Raw genomic sequence first — 19,349 nt, 5'->3', positions numbered from 1 at the left:
CATTCTATGCTTCTGTGATTTTTAGGAACTGACGTGTTCTGGAGAAAGCTCATCTGATACTTTTTGTGGTGTGACAGGGAGGATGGAGGAAGGTGAAAGGGAAAATGTCTTGTGCTTTCAGGTTTCTCCTCCTCCGAAAGCATGGAGTCAGAGCTAAGGTGGAATAGGTTAAAAATGCCTGCACTGTCACATATTCTGTCTAAGAAATGTAAATGGGATTCAGGGAAAGACTAAACAAATTAATGGTGAATATGGCTTTCGGCATCTGCTAAAATACAGTTGCACAAATGACAAGAGTGATTCATAAACTGATGCTGTAAGCCGTGGGGCTTGTGTGTTTGTGGCCTTCTGCAGTGGATTACCCAAACATTTCCTACTGCTTCTTGTCAGATAAAGAATATTTGACTGGTTTTTCAATCCCTTTTTTACCCTGATCATATTTTGTGTAGTCTTACCTAGCCCAGAAAAGTATTAATGCATTCTGCTCTGCTGTTTGTTGTGAATCCTCCATGCAGGTTTTATTAACTCAAACCAAGAATAATTTGTACTTTATTTTTAGTATCTGACTGCCCTGATTTGATTTTTATATGGAAATAAAATCGCAGTCCCTACAATCTTATCTGCTTATTTTGTGAGTCTGTTTGGATTTTTAATGTGGAAGGTATAATTTTAAAGTTAGGAATTCAGCCTTTCACTGTACTGCTGAATCTAATAACAGTTCTGTGTGCTGGTCTTCCTGTATTGGGTCATGGCCTTTCTTTGTGGGATGCACGTGTGCTTTGTGTGTTTGTATATGACCAAAAGCTACATTAACTGGAATTAATGCTGCTTCCCTAAATCACAACATGATTTTGCAGGATATATATTTATCACTTGTCTATATAGAAAGGAGGTTTTAGAAATAAAAGCTGTCAAACCATTTTTTTTTTGTTGTTGTTTAGCAGAAGAATTGGCAAATCAAACCCAGTTGACAGAGGCATACCCTTTGACCACTTTTCATGTCTAAAACCAGAAGTCCTTTAACAATTGCTGATCTTTCTTTACTAAACAAGATTAATTGACAAATAAATCACACATTCCTGGATTTTAGGTTTTTTTTGGGTTTTTTTTTTTTTTTTCAAGTATGGAAGGTACTTTAAGCTACAGAAACCCAGCTTTATGTTGTTAGTGTAAAACATAGAGTTACCATAAGTTCTTTTGTGAACTCTAATAGACTAGAAGACACGCAATGATCTTTGATATAGTTCTCTGATTTCATTGAATTGCAACCATTTCATTATTTGTTTGGAGAGTTTTGTAGTTGCTTGTATTACTCTTACTCTTGAACTAAACTGCAAACAACAAGATGCTACAGTGATAACTGCTGTGCAAATATAGGACAAAAAGTCCTTTTCCTCTAAGAACTTCTAGTGTGCGTTCTTTGAGCACAACCACAGGCTTTCCCTTTGGGACACATAGTACAGCTGAGCTGGAAGGAAACAAAAAAAGGATGGAAAATTACTGTTATTTACTTTCTCATTATGGCATGGTAATTGTTCATCACCTCTACCTTGAGAGTGCTTTTCTTGCAATGTGATGAAGTCACAATCTCCTTGCATGTGAACCAGGAGAGCTAGAGAGGAGAGTGATAGATATTCCTGATTTTCAGAATTTGGAGGGGAAAATGTCCTTTCAACAAATGTGTTTCTGTTGGACTGCAGATCCAGTGTCCTCTAGTGTTTCTCACCTTGTTGAGGGTTATCTGCCCATCTTTTTAAAGATATTGTTGCTTTTCCTTGTTGCAGCAGTCCTGAATACCCATTCCTAAACATTCTCCTTGCCCAGCCCACTTCTGTATGGACTTTACCTCCTCCTTTTTCTAGTGATCACTAATCTCTGGAGCTCACTTCCTTAATATAAAATTCCCCCCAGTCCTTTTATTTATTATATGCCTGCAAATCCTGAGTTGTGATGTGGCTGTTTCTTTCTTCCATACATGCCACTGGGCAAAGCTTGAAGGATGCACTTTAACAAGACAGCAGTTTTAAATAAGCTGTGTGCTTTGGGTTTTTTTTAATATATTTGTTTAAGCCATCCAGGCTTCTGCACAAAATCTCTTGTTACTGATTTTAGCCTATGCCACGAGTCATGAAAAGGACAGCATGTGGAAGGTCTGACAGAAGTGAGGGTCACTTCGGGACAGGGCTCCGTGGTGTCCTGTAGCCAATCCCATTTCCCTAAGAATAGCTGGGACCCAAGTCAAACCCCTCTGCAGAATGCTGCCCAGCTCATGAGTGGGGCTTTTAACAGCATCTCAGGAACTCTTTGGGGATGAGCAAAAAGCATACTTTTATTTCTGCTCATGCCCCAAATCCTGTGATTTTCAAGTTCTGGGGTGTAATGGAGAAGAGAAAGGGGAGATCAGTGTAAGTCAACCACAACTGCTCTATGGGAGCCCTGTGAAAGGCGCCTTCCTCTCTTGGATTCACTGAGATGCATGTGGATCTCTCACACAGAAAAAGAAAGTTGGGAGGTGTTTCCATACTGAAATTCAGAATTTCTCCTTTTGAATTCTGTGTCAGGGTGCAGGTGGATTACTGATCCTTTAGCTAGGACAAAAATCCCTCTCCATCACTGGCTTACACAAACTGTGCATCATGTTCTGATGCATGATCCACAGCAAACCTTTTCAAACACTTTGTGCCTGAAGTGAGTCTGCAGGAAGGAGGAGAGAAGCAGAAGACAGCCACACTGAGTGCTGGACTGTGATTCACTGTCACATGAGCCAATTTGGTTTTGGGGGCTGTGTGTCACAGTGACACACTGCTCACGTAGCTCTTTAATACTTAGTTCAGCTTTCTAGGTTTCCTAACAGTACTCATGTGACTTGCTTCTCAACTTCATCACATTAAGAATATTCAAATGAGTTATGTATACAGTTTGAGTCCCCTTGTCTCCAAAATGGGGAAAGTACTGATGAAAGCTGGTATTCCTTTGCTTGTATTCCAAGTGCTTGGAGGTGGAAAAAAAGTAAGTGCCATCTATTTACTGTGAGACATTTGTGAAAACTTTCAGTTATTGAAGTGAGGCAGTCATATATGAGCCAATAGTTTTGATTTGGGGTAACATAGTTTCATAGAACTAGTCTGCTGTGCAAGGACTAAAGGGCATACTGTGTTTAGTCTGTGTAGTTATTCTGATTATACTAAATGATGGCAACTTCTTATCTTGGTAGTATGACTTTTATGGCACATTAATGAGAATGTTTGTTTTATTTAACTAGTTGTTCTCCATGCCTCTTTATCTGCCTTTTAGAGAAAATTAATAAAACTAACCTTATTTTTAAATTAACTTTTCTTTAAAGTTCATAGGCATGTTGTGGTGACAGGGAAGACATAGCTGCACTCTTGATGAGTTTGCGACTAATACTTGCATTGTGCAATTTGCATGCTTCTGCTTTTAGAGAAAGCAAAGTTGGGCATAGAACACTTGTGAAACCAGGGTAATAGGTTAATGAGATATTCCCCTTCTAGCAGTTTAATCTCTTCCAAATCCCCTTATCTGCTAGCTAATCAAATAGATATGGAACAATTAATATATTACTTTAAAAAAAAATGAGGAGTTCACTGCCCATTTTTGAAATATTTATTTATGACTTCTTTATACCTGTCCAAATGTTGCTAGTTCTGGAAGTGAAATAAGATCCCCAGTTTCCTTCATGTGTGTAAAATTCCTTCTTTCTGAGTGGTAACAGAGCTGTAGTGACTCTCTTTGTCTGGCTCCTGCTTTTCCTTGTGTGACCCCTTCTCTTTTTGCTTGCAGTGGTCAGTAACAATTTATGTAATTTCTTATCTAAAATAATTGTTTCTTAAATTCTTTTGTAGCCATTTGTCTTACAGTTTTCTAACCTACTATATTGTTTGTGTCAGTATTGAAACCTATGTTTCTGATTCAAGCTGAATTTAAAATCTGGCAGGTACTTGTATGACAGGCATTATCAGTGGTTTTCCTGGGTTGGGCAGGGTAGACCTGGTTGAAGAAAGGCTGGCAAAGCCCTCACTCCCTGGCAGATGGACAACTCAGACTCCTGGGGAAAATGGCTTATCCCAAATGTGGGAAACTGAGCAGAAAATTTATCTTCTCAACAAAGGCTTTCCTGGAGCAATAAAGTGTTCTGTTATAAAGGCACTTCGTGTGCAAGCCCAAGCAACAGGGGCAAGCTTTGAACTCCTGCAGGTGAACTTTCAAACTACAAATATGCATTGGAGTTTTCTTGGTCTGATTATGAAACTCAGCTAATGCTATTTTTTCTTTTAATGGTGCACTGATGACCCAGGTGAATAAAATCTGTATGTGTCTTTAAGGAGCCTGGGATTACTTGCTAGGGGTATCAGGGATGAGGAAATGCAACTTCCTAGCTCAGCAGTTTAAATACTCAAAGCAGAAAGAAAACTGGTAAATCTTGGCCAAGGTGCTAAAAATGTGTTCCATTTAGGTTTCAAATTCAAATGTGTGGAGCTTGCATCTGTTCATCTCCAGACAAATAAGACACCAAAATGGTGAAATAACTGGAGGAAAGTTGTTTTGTTTTTTTTTTCTGGTTTTGGCAATATCCCTCTGCAGTACAGCATCTGTAATAGAAAGGAAACAATTAATTGCCCAGAGGGCTGTCCCCTCAGTGACAAACAGATTCTCAGGGATTGTTTTGTAAGTGTGTTCCCAGTAACCCTTGGTGCTCACCCATCCAAGCAGCTCTGCAGTGGTATGAGCGTGGGGATTGCGAGCTGCTGGAGACGGAAGGGGCTGCAGGGAGCTGTGGTTTGGACCAGTGCAGAGGCTGAAAACTACTTCAGCTGGCTGCTATATTCTGATTCATATTCTCAGACTTGACAGGGCTGGATTTAAATCCCAGGTTTTTTCTCCTGCTGAGATGTATGTGTGCCAGCTGGGGATCACATGGTGTGGGAGCTCTGAACAATAAAAGAAAGTTACTCCGGGTAACTTCCCTTTCCAGTTAATCCTTTTGCTTTTTGAAACTGTGTATTTCCTCGGTTAATAATTCACTCTAATATCTTTGTGTTGTGCCCTGGAGCATGATATGTAGTTTATGTAATTTAAAAATAGATTTTAAATTTTTCTCATCAATTTTAATCAATGCAAAATAAACTAATGTTTTCATAACAATTTTTTAATGTCGATTCTTTTGGTCAGTTCTCTGGTATACTGTGTGTCCTATACTTAATTTTAGGCATAAATTTAAAGAGGGATTAGGAAATGCAGATGATTTGACATGAGCACCATGCATTATAAAGGGAGAACAAAGCACCAAACAGAAAAATGTACTAACTTGTCCTTTAACCTTGATGCTGCTTTAATTTTAAACGACAACACAATGAATAGTGACAAAACTTTCATAGTGGCTGAGGTATTAGACAAAACAGCTTACAGTAGTCCCTCCTTCTCCTCCTCCTCCTCCTTTCTCCAGTAGTTTGTATGTTACATAAGCTGATTTCTTTGTTTTTCCTCTTTCCTCGTGAACAGACTTTTCACTCTTTTCTCTAAGCAGACTGGTTTGCGTTGCTTACGCCTCTCCTCTCAGCACAGGCTTGCCCTCCGAGAGGAGGAGCATCGTGTGACTGGGACCCAGCATGTGAACTGTGAGCACAAACCGAGCATCTGGGGAGAAGTGCTTTCTGGCAACTTGTAGGGCTTGTAAATGGGATAAATGTGAGCCTCTGGTAGGGTTATTACCATTGCAAAACCACTTCCTCGTGCAGTGGTACTGGATTACGTTTGCAAACAATGTCTTCTGAACCAGGTAAGGCTGACCGGGATGCTTCTGGCAAACTTTAATCTCTTCAAGGCTTGGGGTGTGTTTGTGTCCAGAGACACCAACAGTTAAACTTTCTAGTCTGAGGCAAATAAACCGGTGAACATCAGCTGCCTTGTGATGCAATACAGCTGGAATGCTCTCGTGGCTTTTTCCTCCTATTCGCAGTAAATGAGCCTGAAGTCTCCTGAACTCCATGCCTGATACATCTGCCACACCAATAACCCTGCTGCTTTGGGCTTGTTTTGCTGCTGCTTTCACCAGCTGGGGACTTTCTTAACAGCAAGTCCGTTTTTTGATGTTTGTGAGTGGTTTCAGTTCCTGGCTCGTTTGCCAGATTCACTGAGCTGTGTTCATAGCTGTAAGGTTTCTATAGGACATATCTATAAGACAGCATTACCTTTAAGATTTATATCCTGCATAATATTTATATCCTTGTTTTAGGAAGTAGGTGTACACTCGTGACTCATACCCAGCTTTTCACCTATAATGTTGCAATAATCCATTTAACTGATGCTTATGATATACTTAATGTGCAGAACTTGTTTCCAGAATTTTAAAAAATCCCCACATTTTGTTGCACCATCCAGTGAAATGTTTGGATTTTTTCCATTGTATGCTTGTAAATGAGTTTTAAAGAATACTATTAAAAATCTTGCTTTACTTCTGAGTGCATTTTTCAGTTCTGAGAAAAATTCAGCTTGGGGTAAATTCAGTCAAAAGGCGTACCCAACCCTAACACTTAATATAAACCAGCAAATATTCTGCATTAGGTTTTTCACAGAGGGATGGATGAAACTGATCTGTGGAAGGTTTGGGTTTAATATGCCAGTCTCCCTCTCTGGAAAGCCCTCTTGAGGGTAAAGAAAGGGAAGGAAGTTACCGGCAGAGTGAGTTTGAGATTTGCTAGAGAAGATTGGAGTAGATGTGTGCAAATAGTTCTCCTGATTTCAGGACTTGTGGGCATCTCCTGTTTTAGGGGGGTACAAAGAACACTTGTTTCAAAAAATTCTATTGGCTCCTTATCTGTTTTATGAGCAAGTTTGAAACTGCCCTTTTCCCTCTAGCATTTAATAATCAATGAAAAGGATGGGAATCACACCTTTCCTCCCGCTCCTTAAATACCATTTTGTTGTATCCTGAGAAGAACTTACATGTGGATGTAGGAAACTTTCTTTCTCTGATCTTTCTCTGATCTGTCTCTTAAGAGCTGTTTTCTAATGTGTATCCTTTTCCTGTAAATGTGAGCACTTACGGATCTTTCAGGAAGGATAGTGTGGTGTTAAAACCACAATTTCCTTTTTCCCTTTGGCTTGCTTTCAGTCTGCAAAGGCCTAGGCCTACAGAATTCTTACATGTAACAGTGGCAGTCTGAAGGTCAAATGGAGTGGTGAAGCTGTGATATTTGGGGGTTTTTTGAGATTAACTATGTGATGCACAAATAAATTTTACAAGCTTTAAGGTGACATCAATTATACTGTCAGGTGTAGGAGACCTGTGGATATAGACAATGCACAGAGAAAGGGTGACAGCAAATAATTCCAGTCTGTGTGGGTTTTAAATCAAGTGGACAGATATCCCTGGATCCCCCTAAATGGTGTCAGAGAAGCAGTGAGTCTCTTGCTGAAGCGCTGGCTGCCTCCAGTCTGAAACACAAAGAAATCCTTCCAGTGGTGGCTGCTGGGACTGGGTGAGAGGGCAAAAGGAGGGACAGTATCTACAGGAAGTATAAGTTCACATAGCAGTGCATTCACTGTTATCACCATGGGCAGTTTGGGCAGTTGAGTGTCTGCAGGTATCTGAACAAAGCAGTTTTTCCAAGCACTAAAGGCCACAACAAATATGTAGAATGTACCTTTCCGGGAGTGTTGCTATTTTTGAAGACTCAGACTTTATAAATTTATATTGTTTTAGTAGTAGCATTCACTATAAAGGAAAAAACTGATTTCAAACAATACCTTTTCAAAGTGTCATTGATACCATGACTCAGAAGTCAACAGGGACTCCAGTGTTTTCATTAGTGCCACCATTATGCTTTCCTTGGCCTGCGGCACTGAGTCTTATGTTAGTCGTTTATGCGATAGGTGCTGTATAAACAGAAAATGTCAGTTGGTTTACACCAATGCTTAGAAACCCAGTGTATTTGTTGAGTCTTTACTAAAAATTCAAAATATTTATGCAATTCTCCTCTTCTGCCCTGGGTTTATAATTATTATTAAAAAAAGGAGTAAGTTTCTTTAGTGTTAACAGTTTGGAACTTTAGTGCCCATGTATTTCTTACAGTTTGACAGGCAATGCTTGACCTTGAGAAGGACAGGTGTTTAGGAAAAATAATCTTTCCTTTACATTGCTATAAGGTCTTTAATGCATTATGATTACTCTTGCTTGCCTTTGAAAAAACCCCTTCAGTCATGACCCGTCACTGTAAAAAAGGAAACAAAAAGTAGAGGAGGTAACAGCTGGTTTACGTCATGTGAGGTGGAGAGGGATTGGAGTATTGCCAAACCTTGTATTAGAAAAGAAATTAAATGCTTAACCTTAAACAAATGTTATTTTTACAAGTAATTTTGTAGAGTTTATTTGTTCTCTGTTTTGGAAAACTTTTTTCCCCATCATGCAAGCCATCCACTTTTTTTAGTGACTATTACAATGCTCTTTCTACTGATGCCAAGAGCTGAGGCTCTGAGGGGAGCACTGAGTATTACATAGGAGTCAGCAACATTCTGCTAGGCTGCAGTTTTGTCAGCAGCTCAAGTGATCCAGTGGGCAGCTGCTGCCGGGAGGCTGCCAGGTCCCTTCCTGGAGCTCTGGGGCTCACCCACGAGCCAGCTCAGCTTGCTCCCACTGTACCAAACTCTGGTGTAAAAGCCGTGTCCACTCGCCCGGGAGCTGTGTGGGCTTCCACCGACCTGGAGAGAAACCCAGCGAGCCCCAGGGTGGGTAAGAAGTGAACAGTGGGAATCTCTCAACCTGTTCAGAGCATGAAGTGTAAAGCTGTTTCAATCTGTATAATGTTCAAGAGGCAAATGCATTCATGGGCAGGTCTGTTAACCTGGGGTGAATTCTGTGGACAGTACAAAGAGTGGTCATCTGTGGCAATTAAAGGCTAAGGAATTTTTTTCCCCATTTGGATTCCAGGCAACTTGTATTTGGCTTTCTTACATAAGGATGATCATGAGCCAGTAGGTTAATGTGAAATGGTGATTGGTTTCTTTTTCCTTACGGAAAGGAGGCAATGTTAAAGCTGGCATAATTGTGGTAGGCTTTAAAGAGACTGGACAAGGAAGGTCCTTCCTGAATGATTACACAGGAAGGCTCTAAATGCACTTAAACGAGGCTTTTTGTAGCTATTCTTCACTTTTTTTTCCTCAACCAGGTCAAAAGCAGGAAGCACTTGAATTCTTGTGAAGTGTCCAGCTTCGGGTTCTTTATATTTCTGGTTTGGTGCAGTGAGCATTCCCTGGGAGCCGCTTGTTTGGAAGCTGATGGTTGTTAATGACTTGGCAGGGAGGCTGAAGCTCCTGGGGAGCCTGGGAGAGCTGGGCTTGGGGAGGAAGGCAGCGGCCATGGAGCAGCCTGGAGCCACGCAGCTGCACCGCTGGGGCAACAGGGTTTCTCTCCATCCCCATCTTCCTCTTTATCATAAAGTTCACGAGTTTACATTTACTTGTAACCTTTCATGTAACAGGAAGCAGTGCCTGGTAGCCTGTTGTAATGCTGTTGTGCAGTTAATACCCTGCTGCCTGTTCTATAATTAGAGCATATTTCAAGCCATCCGTTTTTAGATAATGTTTGGGTTTATTATTTTTTTCCTTTTCTGTCCCTAGTGTTTTCTCCAACCACACTGAGATATGATTCAATAAAATCAATATTACCTAGTGGCTACTGGCTTCTGGAAAGAGAATCTTGTATTCCTTTCCCTATCAATAAATTTGCATCTTTGCCCAAGCTCCAGTGCACCTAAGGTGAATGAATGCATGGGACTGGCTGCTTTATTTTTTGGGCAGGGTTACATTTCTGATGGCTTAACTTTCCCAGACCACATCCTGAGGCTAGATGGGTGCCAACACTGGTGCACAGAAAGTGGTGGGAGCGGGCAGCCAGGGGGAGGGAGGAGAGTGGGTGGAATGACTTGTGTCCGTGACAGCTGACTGCTGGATGAGCTCTGGGTTGTCAGATGCTGGCAGGACACGTGGACTGCCTCAGCAGCTGGATCAGGGAAACAGTTTCCATCTATCAGTGATGATTTTATTGACTTGTATTGAGTGATTGACTTCTTTCTGGATCTTTGGCCCTTCTGCATTTTGGATGTACTATATTATGTATTTATTTCTTTAAATTACTTGAATGTGCCTCTGTTTTACAACTTTGAAATAATACATCAGTTACAGTTTCAACCTTCTGTAATTAGATACTTTATTTTTTTCCCCTTTGGGTCTGTGGGGGCTTTTTGCTTTGGGTTGTTTAGCATCCTGTTTCTAAAAATGCTTTCTTTTAGTCCTTTTATCTACATAAATAGCTGATTTCATGTCTCAAAGCATATGGATCGTTTCCAAAATAGCTCTGAGTTGAAATAACTTCTCAGATAACTGGGCAGAGAATAAGATTGAAGTGGCAATGACTTCTTAGATAAGTTCAGAAGCAATGAATACTGTGCAAAATTATGAAATTTGTAGTTAGCTCAAATTTCTCTAAGCACACTGTTATTTTATAATGGCTTATGAATTATAGAACGGGAGGTCTTTCTGTCACTTGCCTGGTAAGTATATGCTAATGAATCCTCTTTAATTATTCCACTGATTTGTATGAGATAGTCAGATGCATTTTCCTTTTAGTTGACTCCAGTATTGCTGGTGCTTTCCTTAATATGAAGTTAAATTGGGCTGCCCAACATGGTGTCATACTGTTTATCTGATATGTAATAAAAGAAAGAAGAAAAGAAATCAACCTAAAACTCAAAAAATAAAGTGAAAAACCACCAGGCTCAGTGTAACAACCCTTGCCCAGACAAGTGATTCTTCTGTGATCAGTAAATCTGTTTTTACAAATGGGGTGTCTTGTTTAGTAAATAGGAGCTTGGGGCACTTATTAAACAATGATTTCCATCTGTGCAGAATATGCTGGTGACAATTAAAAACTTAATGAAAATTTTCATTGTTCCATAAAATAATAGTTGAGGGGACATTGCTCACCTCACACAGCTCTGTGGAGAAAACTAAAATGAAAAAATAATTCTGGGAAAACGCGGAGGAGGTGTATCCTGTCAATCTTTTCTTGTGGTAGGGTTCATAATCAAAATGACTATTAATGCAGTAGGAACTCCAGAAAGTCACACAAAACTTGCTCAAGCCCTTCGTCATCAAACGTGAAGGAAGCTGTAAAGAGAGCATGGGATAGGGAGGGGAGGAAGTGCCCCCCAGATACAGAATTCACCAGTGCTCCATTACCACGTTGGGGGAAGAGGTTGACAGATGTAGTCAGGACGCTGCTGCAACTTTGTGAAATGCAGTCATCTGAGAAGCAGCTCTCGAGCTGAAAGTTGCTATCATGAGTTATGGCACTGGCAAAAGGCAGTGCTGGCAAGGAGGGAGGAATTACCTGAAGTTTCCTGGTGCAGAAATGAGACAGTAACGGCAGGGCTGCTGACTTGGGCTACAGGGTCAACTTGCCCTGCCTATTCCTGGAGTGATGGAGCTGATGCTTCTCATTGCACCCATTTTCTTTCTTAGGGTTTCTTGTTTTGTGGCTTTGGATCCTGTGGTTCTTAGCTACATGAAGTTCATGGTACATGGCTGTAGGGTCAGGACCTGTATTCACTTGTAAGTCTTGTAGTTGTAATAAAAGCAAAGAAAAAATATTGTCCAAATCTGCTGAAAGATTTTTTACATTATTTCATGAAACAAACCATTAAAAGTTTCTACAAATAAAAGAATACTATTGCATATTTTCTGTCTAGACTTTGTGCTTGATAATACATGTTCAAGGCTAAAGTGAAAACAAGGCTTTGAGGGAACATATTGTAATACAGGAACTAAGTATGTTGAAGAAGAGTAATTTATTCCTCTGAACAGAACTCCTCGCACTCGGAGCTCTCTCTTCAGTCATGGGTTTCTGGAGATGTGGTTTGAACATTTCTTTTCTCTGTGTATTTAAGAAACCCCCCTTATTCATTAAATAGCTGATGAACTATTCCACCGTCAGCAAAACCATCGTCACAGTGTGTACAAGTGTAGGTGAGTAATAAAAACCTCAGTGAAGAAATGGCGTGGTTTGGCAGAGGACCTCAATCATAAACTTCTGCTTTCAAACTACAATCATTTGGAGTTCTGTACAGTGCTTTTTGTTTTATTGGAACAGCGTCAGCAGTGCAATGTTATATTATTGTGCTAATCCGAAATTGAAACAAATATTGAAAGATAATCCCATTAATTGTTGACTCATTTTAATAAGACTCACAGCAGATGTGCAGGTTTCCCTGCAAGGAAATGATTGTCAGAGCCAAAAGAACAAAGGTTGCAGCCAGACAGGACAACAGAGTGAAGCACACTGAGTCTGCCTCCTGTAGCCAGCATTGGCAGGACATTTGTAGTGACTGTGGAATTCACCATTCAGTTCCTTGCTTTGTGTGATTCACTGTATGCTAACATTGAGATCAGGGGATTACTGATAAATCTTATCTAGGAGTTTATTTAATTATATATTTAATATAATCTTGAATGTGTTACCTTAAATATGTATCCTACTTCAAAGTGATGGCATCCATAGCAACTCCACCTTTTTGGTAGAAATTACTGAAAGCTCTATTTCAGTCTCGAAATGAAAGCTACCATCAGAAAGATGCATGATTTCTTCCAACTAAAACAACTGTAATGCTTGGCAAAACATGGGGAAAACAGCATGGAATGTGCAAGTCTCCCAAATACCTGCAAATCAAACCAATGCAGTAATGTCTCATCTTAGACCAAGCAGATATGGGAATGTTTGGTATTGGGTTCTGTCACTGATGCTCTGCATAACCTGCCTCAGTTTATTAAAAATGAAACTATTTCAGAAGTCGTTTCTTCTTTTAAAATAATTTGGGTGTTGTGCACAGTTAAACTTGCTGAAGTTTCTTTCACTTTTCCTTCTGTATTGCTGCTCTATGTATTTCTTGCCAGTGGGTCACACACTGTTGGACAAAGCACAATCTGGAAACCTTTGCTCTCTGTTACTAAGTAAGGTACCATATCTACCAAGAAGTTAAATATTTTCTGGTTCTTGGCAACTATCCTATAGAAAGTATTTGATCTGACAGTTTGAAATTCAGTAAGGTTTCCTGTTTAACTTCACTGTCACATGTTATGGGTGCATTCACAGGGATCATTAAACTAAAAGAGCAGTATTTATATATATTTTTTGCAATCTACAATTTATATCTACCATATTCACTTGAAGTTTTATTTACTCCATCCAGAAAATGCTATGAAAGGCAGGTAATATTGGCTTGGTAATTCTATTAATGTTTGTATGCAGTGAGAAATAATAGTTTTATACGGTTTGCATCTTTTTTATTTCCAGAAAATGGTGTACTTTCTTCTGTTGAACTTAGAATATTTTTGCTTGTGGGGAATAGCTCTGCAAGAAAAAAACCCTACATTTTTGCATTTTGTCAGCATATGCATCTGAACTAATCCTTTAAAAGAACCTGATCTGTCCCCTATACTTTGCCAAGATTCCATTTTTCAAAGATAATTCTAAACCCTCTGTTATTTGCTATTTATTTTTCTGGCCAGTACCTATTTGCAGGAAGAAAACGAATTTATTTGGTGAGACAGCCCTCCTGACTTCAACAAAAGCTATTTTTTTCTCTTTTTGCAGTGTTTGGTTGTCAGCTATTTACAGTATTTCAGCACTGGCTCACCACAGTGAAGCCTGGCCTGATGTTTAACCTTTATAGCTCATGTACACAGAACAGAGTATCAGTGTGGAGTTTCTGCACTATTCTGCAGCTGAAAACATTCACAATTCTATCACCACTGCAGTGGGAGAGGTGAGATGTATCAAAGCACAACTGTGTAATTAACTCAGAATGATAGCTTTTAATAGGAATTGGAGAAAGGAAGATTTTTTTTTTTTATGAGAGAAATGTTGACTTCCAGACTTCCTACTCTCCTCCTTCACACTCCTAATTCTCAGATAATTTGAACTTAGTCCAGTTGTTATTGACATTGGGTATGCTTCAGCAGTATAAACCTCTCAGGAGAATGTCAGCTCCTCTCAGAGAAAGGATAAATCTGTGAAGGGGAAGTACCAGGTTACTTGAGACTTAGGTTTGAGGGCAGGTTTGGACACAACTGTGTGCAAAATCTATGACCTCATGTACTGGATGTCTGGCTCAGCCTCAGCCTGTGGTCTTGTAACCGAGAAGCCACTTTGTGCCTTCTTGTTCGTGATCAGGGAGCTGCTGCTCACTCTTGCTCTGCCCTTGCCACCTCCTGTAGTGTTTGGTGAGTAGGTGGATGGGTTGGAGTAGTCTCTGTGGTGCCAGTGTCACTTAGCACTCCTCTGAGCTGGTAGGAGAATGTCTGCTTTGGTTGCTGTTCCTCAGCAGGACCTCAGCCTTGGCAGGGTCTATTTGCTGAACACCCACTTCTGTCCAGGGCTGTGGGAAGTGTGAGGCTTTGCATTGATGTTACATGAAAAGATCCAGCTGTAGAACAGCAAGGCCACAGCCACTGGGGTAGGTGCTCTTGGGACTTAACACGTGGGGCATGCATAGCTATAGAATTTAAGAGAAGTAATTTTGATCCTTTAATTTTGCCTCTTGTCACAAGAGACTAAACTTCCCCCATATATTTTGTTTACATCAAGAAACACTGCATTTCTTTCATTTAGAATGCATGAACAAGAGTGGGATCACAGTGACAATAAAAATTAGACAGTGCTGCAGGAATAGAGAAGCACTATGTGCTTGTAAGTGGGAATGAAAGTAAATAAAACAGAAGAGTTAATGGTATTGAGATTGGCTTATGGAACAGCTGATGGAGGACCCATCAATACTAAGATATTAGTTAATCTTTGTGAATATAAATGAGTCATTTTTTAGTCTTACTGGCACTTCAAGCTGGCTGATTGTTTGTCTAAATGTTCATGGATCCAAGTTATTTCTAATTAAAATGCCCTGAGAAAATATATAATGCATCACCTAGCTTCAAACATACTTGCAGATGCAAGCATGTTTGCAAGCATTCTAGCTTCTCATTTCCTTGCAGATGATAAGCAAAGTAATTAAGTGCTTATCAAATTTGCACTGTTTATTTCTCTTTTCTATTAGCTATTATTACCTCTTTCTCCCTTATACCTCTTAAATCTTTCCATCACCTTTCTCTCCTCTCAAGTGTATATAACTATTCCTGATTATAAGAGGGGAGTTTTAATCATGTACCAGTCAACACAGTAAGTGGCTGGTAGTATTTTGTTGTGCATGGCATTTCTGACTTCAGGTAAAATTTATTATTTTTATTATGGTTATTATAATTCTTACATTTTTTTAATAATTCATAGGAGTAGCAGAAGTGCACAAGTGTTTCTTTAATCAGGTCAGAAATAATCATGATGGGATTCTACTTCAGCCCAGTAAAAGGTGGAGGTTTTTGCAGCGTATCTACATTTTTGCTTATCTAATGGGATTTTACATTGTATTTACAGAACAACAACTGTATTTTGAAAAGGCAGACTGTGTTACTGCTTACTTAAGCCTCGAGAACTGAGCAGCCCTACTGAAATGCATGCTGCTGGTTGTGGAGCAAGTATTTGGGCTGAATATTGCATGTTTTGGGCTTTTGTTATAACAAAATGTATTATTATATTACAATACACTTGAATACATTACACTAGATACAGGAATTTTCACCACAAGTTTGTGTTTCTGCCACAATTTTATTGCCTGCATCACCTGGAAGGTGGTATTGTTCATTGCCTAGAAACTAGGACTCAGATTTCCATGGTTGTCAAAGGATGCACCTTGCCCAGAAAATTTAACTGCTCAGTTTTGTATAGAAATATGCTGTGGCTAGATTTCTGTTACCTTTTATCATTCCAGCGTTACATGGCTTGAGGATGTGACACAATTAACAAAATCACTAATTTGAAATATGGGTTAAATGTCTGCAGCATGTCCATCTCGAGCAAACATGGCTCCCAGAGAGGAAGGAGGAATTGTTTAATGGCTTGTACAGCAATAACAAATTGGAAGTCGCTCTCTTTCCCCACTGCCCCATGTGCTGAGTTGTTTGTGTGAAGCCAGAGCACATCTTGAATCAGAGCACCTCTTGTAGCTTTTGTTTCCTGTAAGCAGTTGCAAAAATCCCATTCTAGAGAAGCACTCTTTTCTGTTGCTTGTGTTACTGTTCTGTCTTACAGTGGACGAGCTTTACAAAATGGATTTTGCCCACTGAATGCAACTAATATTTGCTAGTCTAGTGGAGAGCATAGGATGCTGACAACAAAATTGATTCTTAAGGCCATCTAATATTTTTGCATGAAATATTTGTTTTCAGCTGTTGCTGGTTTTGCTGGACTTTGTATTAAGGCTGTGTGTGTGCATGTGTAAACCAAGTAGAATGAAAGTCTGAACAGCTGCTTGAGGAACTGGAGCTGTGTTGAAATGATCTTAACAGGCAGGTCTGAGGAAGGGCTGCTGCTGCTGAGAGGAGCTGTCCTGTCCCCTTCCAGCCATATTCCCAGCTGTTCCCTTGTGCAAGCAGCAGTGCTGGGGGATGACTGTGAGGTCGAATTAACCCAAAACGCACTCCAGCTTCCACCTGCCCCATTTCTGCTGCTTATCTCACAGTGCGGTGCAACAGGGGCTGGTGCTGGCCCAGGGGAAGTAGTAGCCAGAAGCAGAAGCTGGAGCAGAAGGTGACAAGGAGGGGGGACCATGGCTGACCACAAAGCAGCTCTGTTCTCAGCAGCAGCTCTGTATTTGGTTGGGCGTTGTGTGATTGTGAGTGATAACCTTCAACGGGTGTGAATGCCTTGATAAAGCTGTGCATGCAAAATAAGTTCCTATTCTGGACACAGCAAAACCTCATTTCTCAGAAAATCTGTATGATAAATAAGGTAATATTTTGATGGAGATTTTTAGCCTTGGTCTGAGCAGTTGACACAGCAATGCCCCTTACTGCACTCTGGGAGCTGTGGATTTTACAGCGTGTTGGCTGACAAATCTGCAAACCAATTAGTTTTCATAAAAGTCCAAGCCTTCACACTTTGACCTTCACTGCAATCTTACAAGTGATCAGAATATAGATTTATAAATTGTGTGCAATTGCCTACCCAATTCGTGCAACCTAATGATACCACAAGAGTTACTCTTCTTAAATTTGTTTCTGAATTTAGAATTGCCCAATTAGGGTAATTGCCCAGTTAGGGCAAACTGCTACATTTGTAGTGGTATTTTATGGGATTCTGTAGGAAAGGGAAATCCAGCCTGTCAGCTTTTAGGTGAAGACAAGGAAAACTTGCTGGTCCAACTCCCTGTACCATCAGCTTGGTCTTTCTGAGAGCTTTTATAACTCCCACCCCCAGGAGAGACAGATACGGAACTAAAGTACTGTGTTAGGATTTGAGGAATGCTGTGGGACAGAGCTCTGGCTGCTGTAGTACAACACAACTTTTTGTGGATGGGAGTGATGCCAAAGGAAGCAGAGTCAAGGAATCTGTGCCTGAGATAGCAGGCATCTGAGACTTTGCTTCTGTAGAGTGGGGGCCTTGTTAGATTATCCTCATCACTCTGGAATAACCACCTTTATGTTCTTGGGAGATCCCTTGCTATGAGCGAGATCCTTGGATGAATTAGAAGATGCTGTGCTGCTGCTGTGGGTGTTGTGCATGCGTTGTCACCAAGTACTGGGGCTTTGGTAGCATGGATTGTTGATCTCACCGTGGACCTCTGCAGGAATCTGTGTTGGTAGAGGCAGCCTCTGGGTAAGGCTGTCTCAATGTTCAACAGGAAAAATAGGCTTCCAGGAAATAGAGAATAAATACTTGAAAGTATTGTTGGAATCCAGAAAATGCTGAAGAATCGTTAAGCAGCATAGAGCAGTAGTCGTAGCATCCCTCTCCATTGCTGCTCTAAGAGCAGGCTTGGCTGTAGCTAGGGGTGGGTGGACTTTGTAGTGGGGAGAGGAAGTTGGACGAGACCAGAGGGTACAAACTCTTGTTGTTGTTCAGAAGATATAGGAAGATCACCTTATGAAACAGTTGAGTGGGTTTTGGATTTGATTTTCACAGAAACATGCAAAGAAAAACCCAGCAAAGGCAAGCAAATGGAAAGGGTGGTAAACAACAACAGTAAATAGAAGTGCAGAAACTCTATCCTAATATATTTTTTAATGAAAATAATTACAACAACACCACAATAAATGATAAATGGGCCTTTCTCCTTTTCCTTGCTTCTTCCACAAAAATGTTCTGGAGCTTTTTTGGTTCAGTGGTAAATGAATATTGACCTAAGTGATGTCTCAAAGTCCTTCATACTATTCTTTCAAGTTTTTTATTGTGTTTAGAGAACCAATTGCTTTTAAGCTGCAAAACTAGAATGCATGTTTTTGGCTTCTGTAATCACATTCAAATAAGTGCTTTTATTACCGTTTCCATTGTTTGAATATATTTTACTTTATATTTTCTTTCACATTTCTTATCAATAACAGCAGCTTATTGATCCTGTGAATGAGAATAAATTCCATTCTGCTAAGAAATAATTTCTTTCTGGCTTTGTGCTGTGCACTTTTGTGTTTTCCTTTTTTTTTTTTTTTTTTTTTTTTTTTTTTTTTTTTTTAAATACTTATAATAGGGCCTGTTCCTACCAAAAGAGACACAATTAGTTTAGCTGACTTTTGGGTCCTTCCATCAAGTAATTAAATAAGTGTTCTGAATATACAGCATTTTGTACACATTTTGAATACAGAAATAGAATAGATGAACAAAAATGCTGGTTCTGTTGAACCAGCTGGTCCAGTTCTGTTGAACAAACAAAAATTCAAATGGGAAAAATGTCTGTTGGTTATTGTCATGTTCCTATAGAAGAGCTTAGGCTAGTCATGGTGGAAGTATATTCTTCATATCCAACCCTTCAAAGGTTAAACAACATAACAAATTTCACTGAAAGGCAAAGAGTGTTTTTAGGATGAGACACTCTTAAATATTTTAATATTCTCTGTAGAGAATTGTTAGCACTCTAATAAATGTTCTTGTAGTCATTCTAGCCTACACTCAATCCCATTTCTTACTTCTGTGTGTATTTATTTTCCAGGCAGCAGCATCTGTCCAAAGCCCTTAATACTGCCTAGAGCTTGTGCAGCAGGTGCCACAGCCAGGCTTGTGGAGCAGAATGTACGCTACGAAGCGGCTCAGGGAATAAATGGAAGTGTGCCACTCAAACAGTCCCCACGTTCAGCTGCAAGTCCAAAGCCACAAGGTAAGTACTCTCAAATATTTTTGTTAGGGAAGTTGTTCTCTCAGACTTCTGAGAGCAGCAGAGCACCTTGAGACAATTGTA

At 40.0% G+C, this 19,349-nt stretch overlaps 1 protein-coding gene across 9 annotated transcripts in view; it reads left to right on the top strand.

Annotated features, from left to right (window-relative positions):
- The window catches only part of FGD4 (FYVE, RhoGEF and PH domain containing 4), an 83,255-nt gene that overhangs the window by 22,649 nt on the left and 41,257 nt on the right, over positions 1-19,349 (top strand). For 6 of the 9 annotated variants that reach the window (XM_041487466.1, XM_041487467.1, XM_041487463.1 and 3 more), the window contains one exon: positions 19,104-19,268. Coding sequence is in view for 4 of the 9 variants with exons in the window: in XM_041487463.1 (XP_041343397.1) it covers positions 19,104-19,268 (165 nt within the window). In the remaining 5 variants the exon portion in view is untranslated. Of the gene's footprint in view, positions 1-2,872; positions 3,010-5,681; positions 5,798-8,614; positions 8,746-19,103; positions 19,269-19,349 lie in introns of those variants that run through there. The other 3 variants (XM_041487468.1, XM_041487465.1, XM_041487471.1) reach the window with 3 other exon arrangements.

Source organism: Pyrgilauda ruficollis, unplaced genomic scaffold (genome assembly GCF_017590135.1).
Source record: "Pyrgilauda ruficollis isolate IOZ18807 unplaced genomic scaffold, ASM1759013v1 scaffold80, whole genome shotgun sequence".
Lineage (NCBI taxonomy): Eukaryota > Metazoa > Chordata > Aves > Passeriformes > Passeridae > Pyrgilauda > Pyrgilauda ruficollis.
The sequence above is the reverse complement of the archived record's forward strand: the minus strand, read 5'-3'. Positions and strand labels throughout refer to the sequence as shown.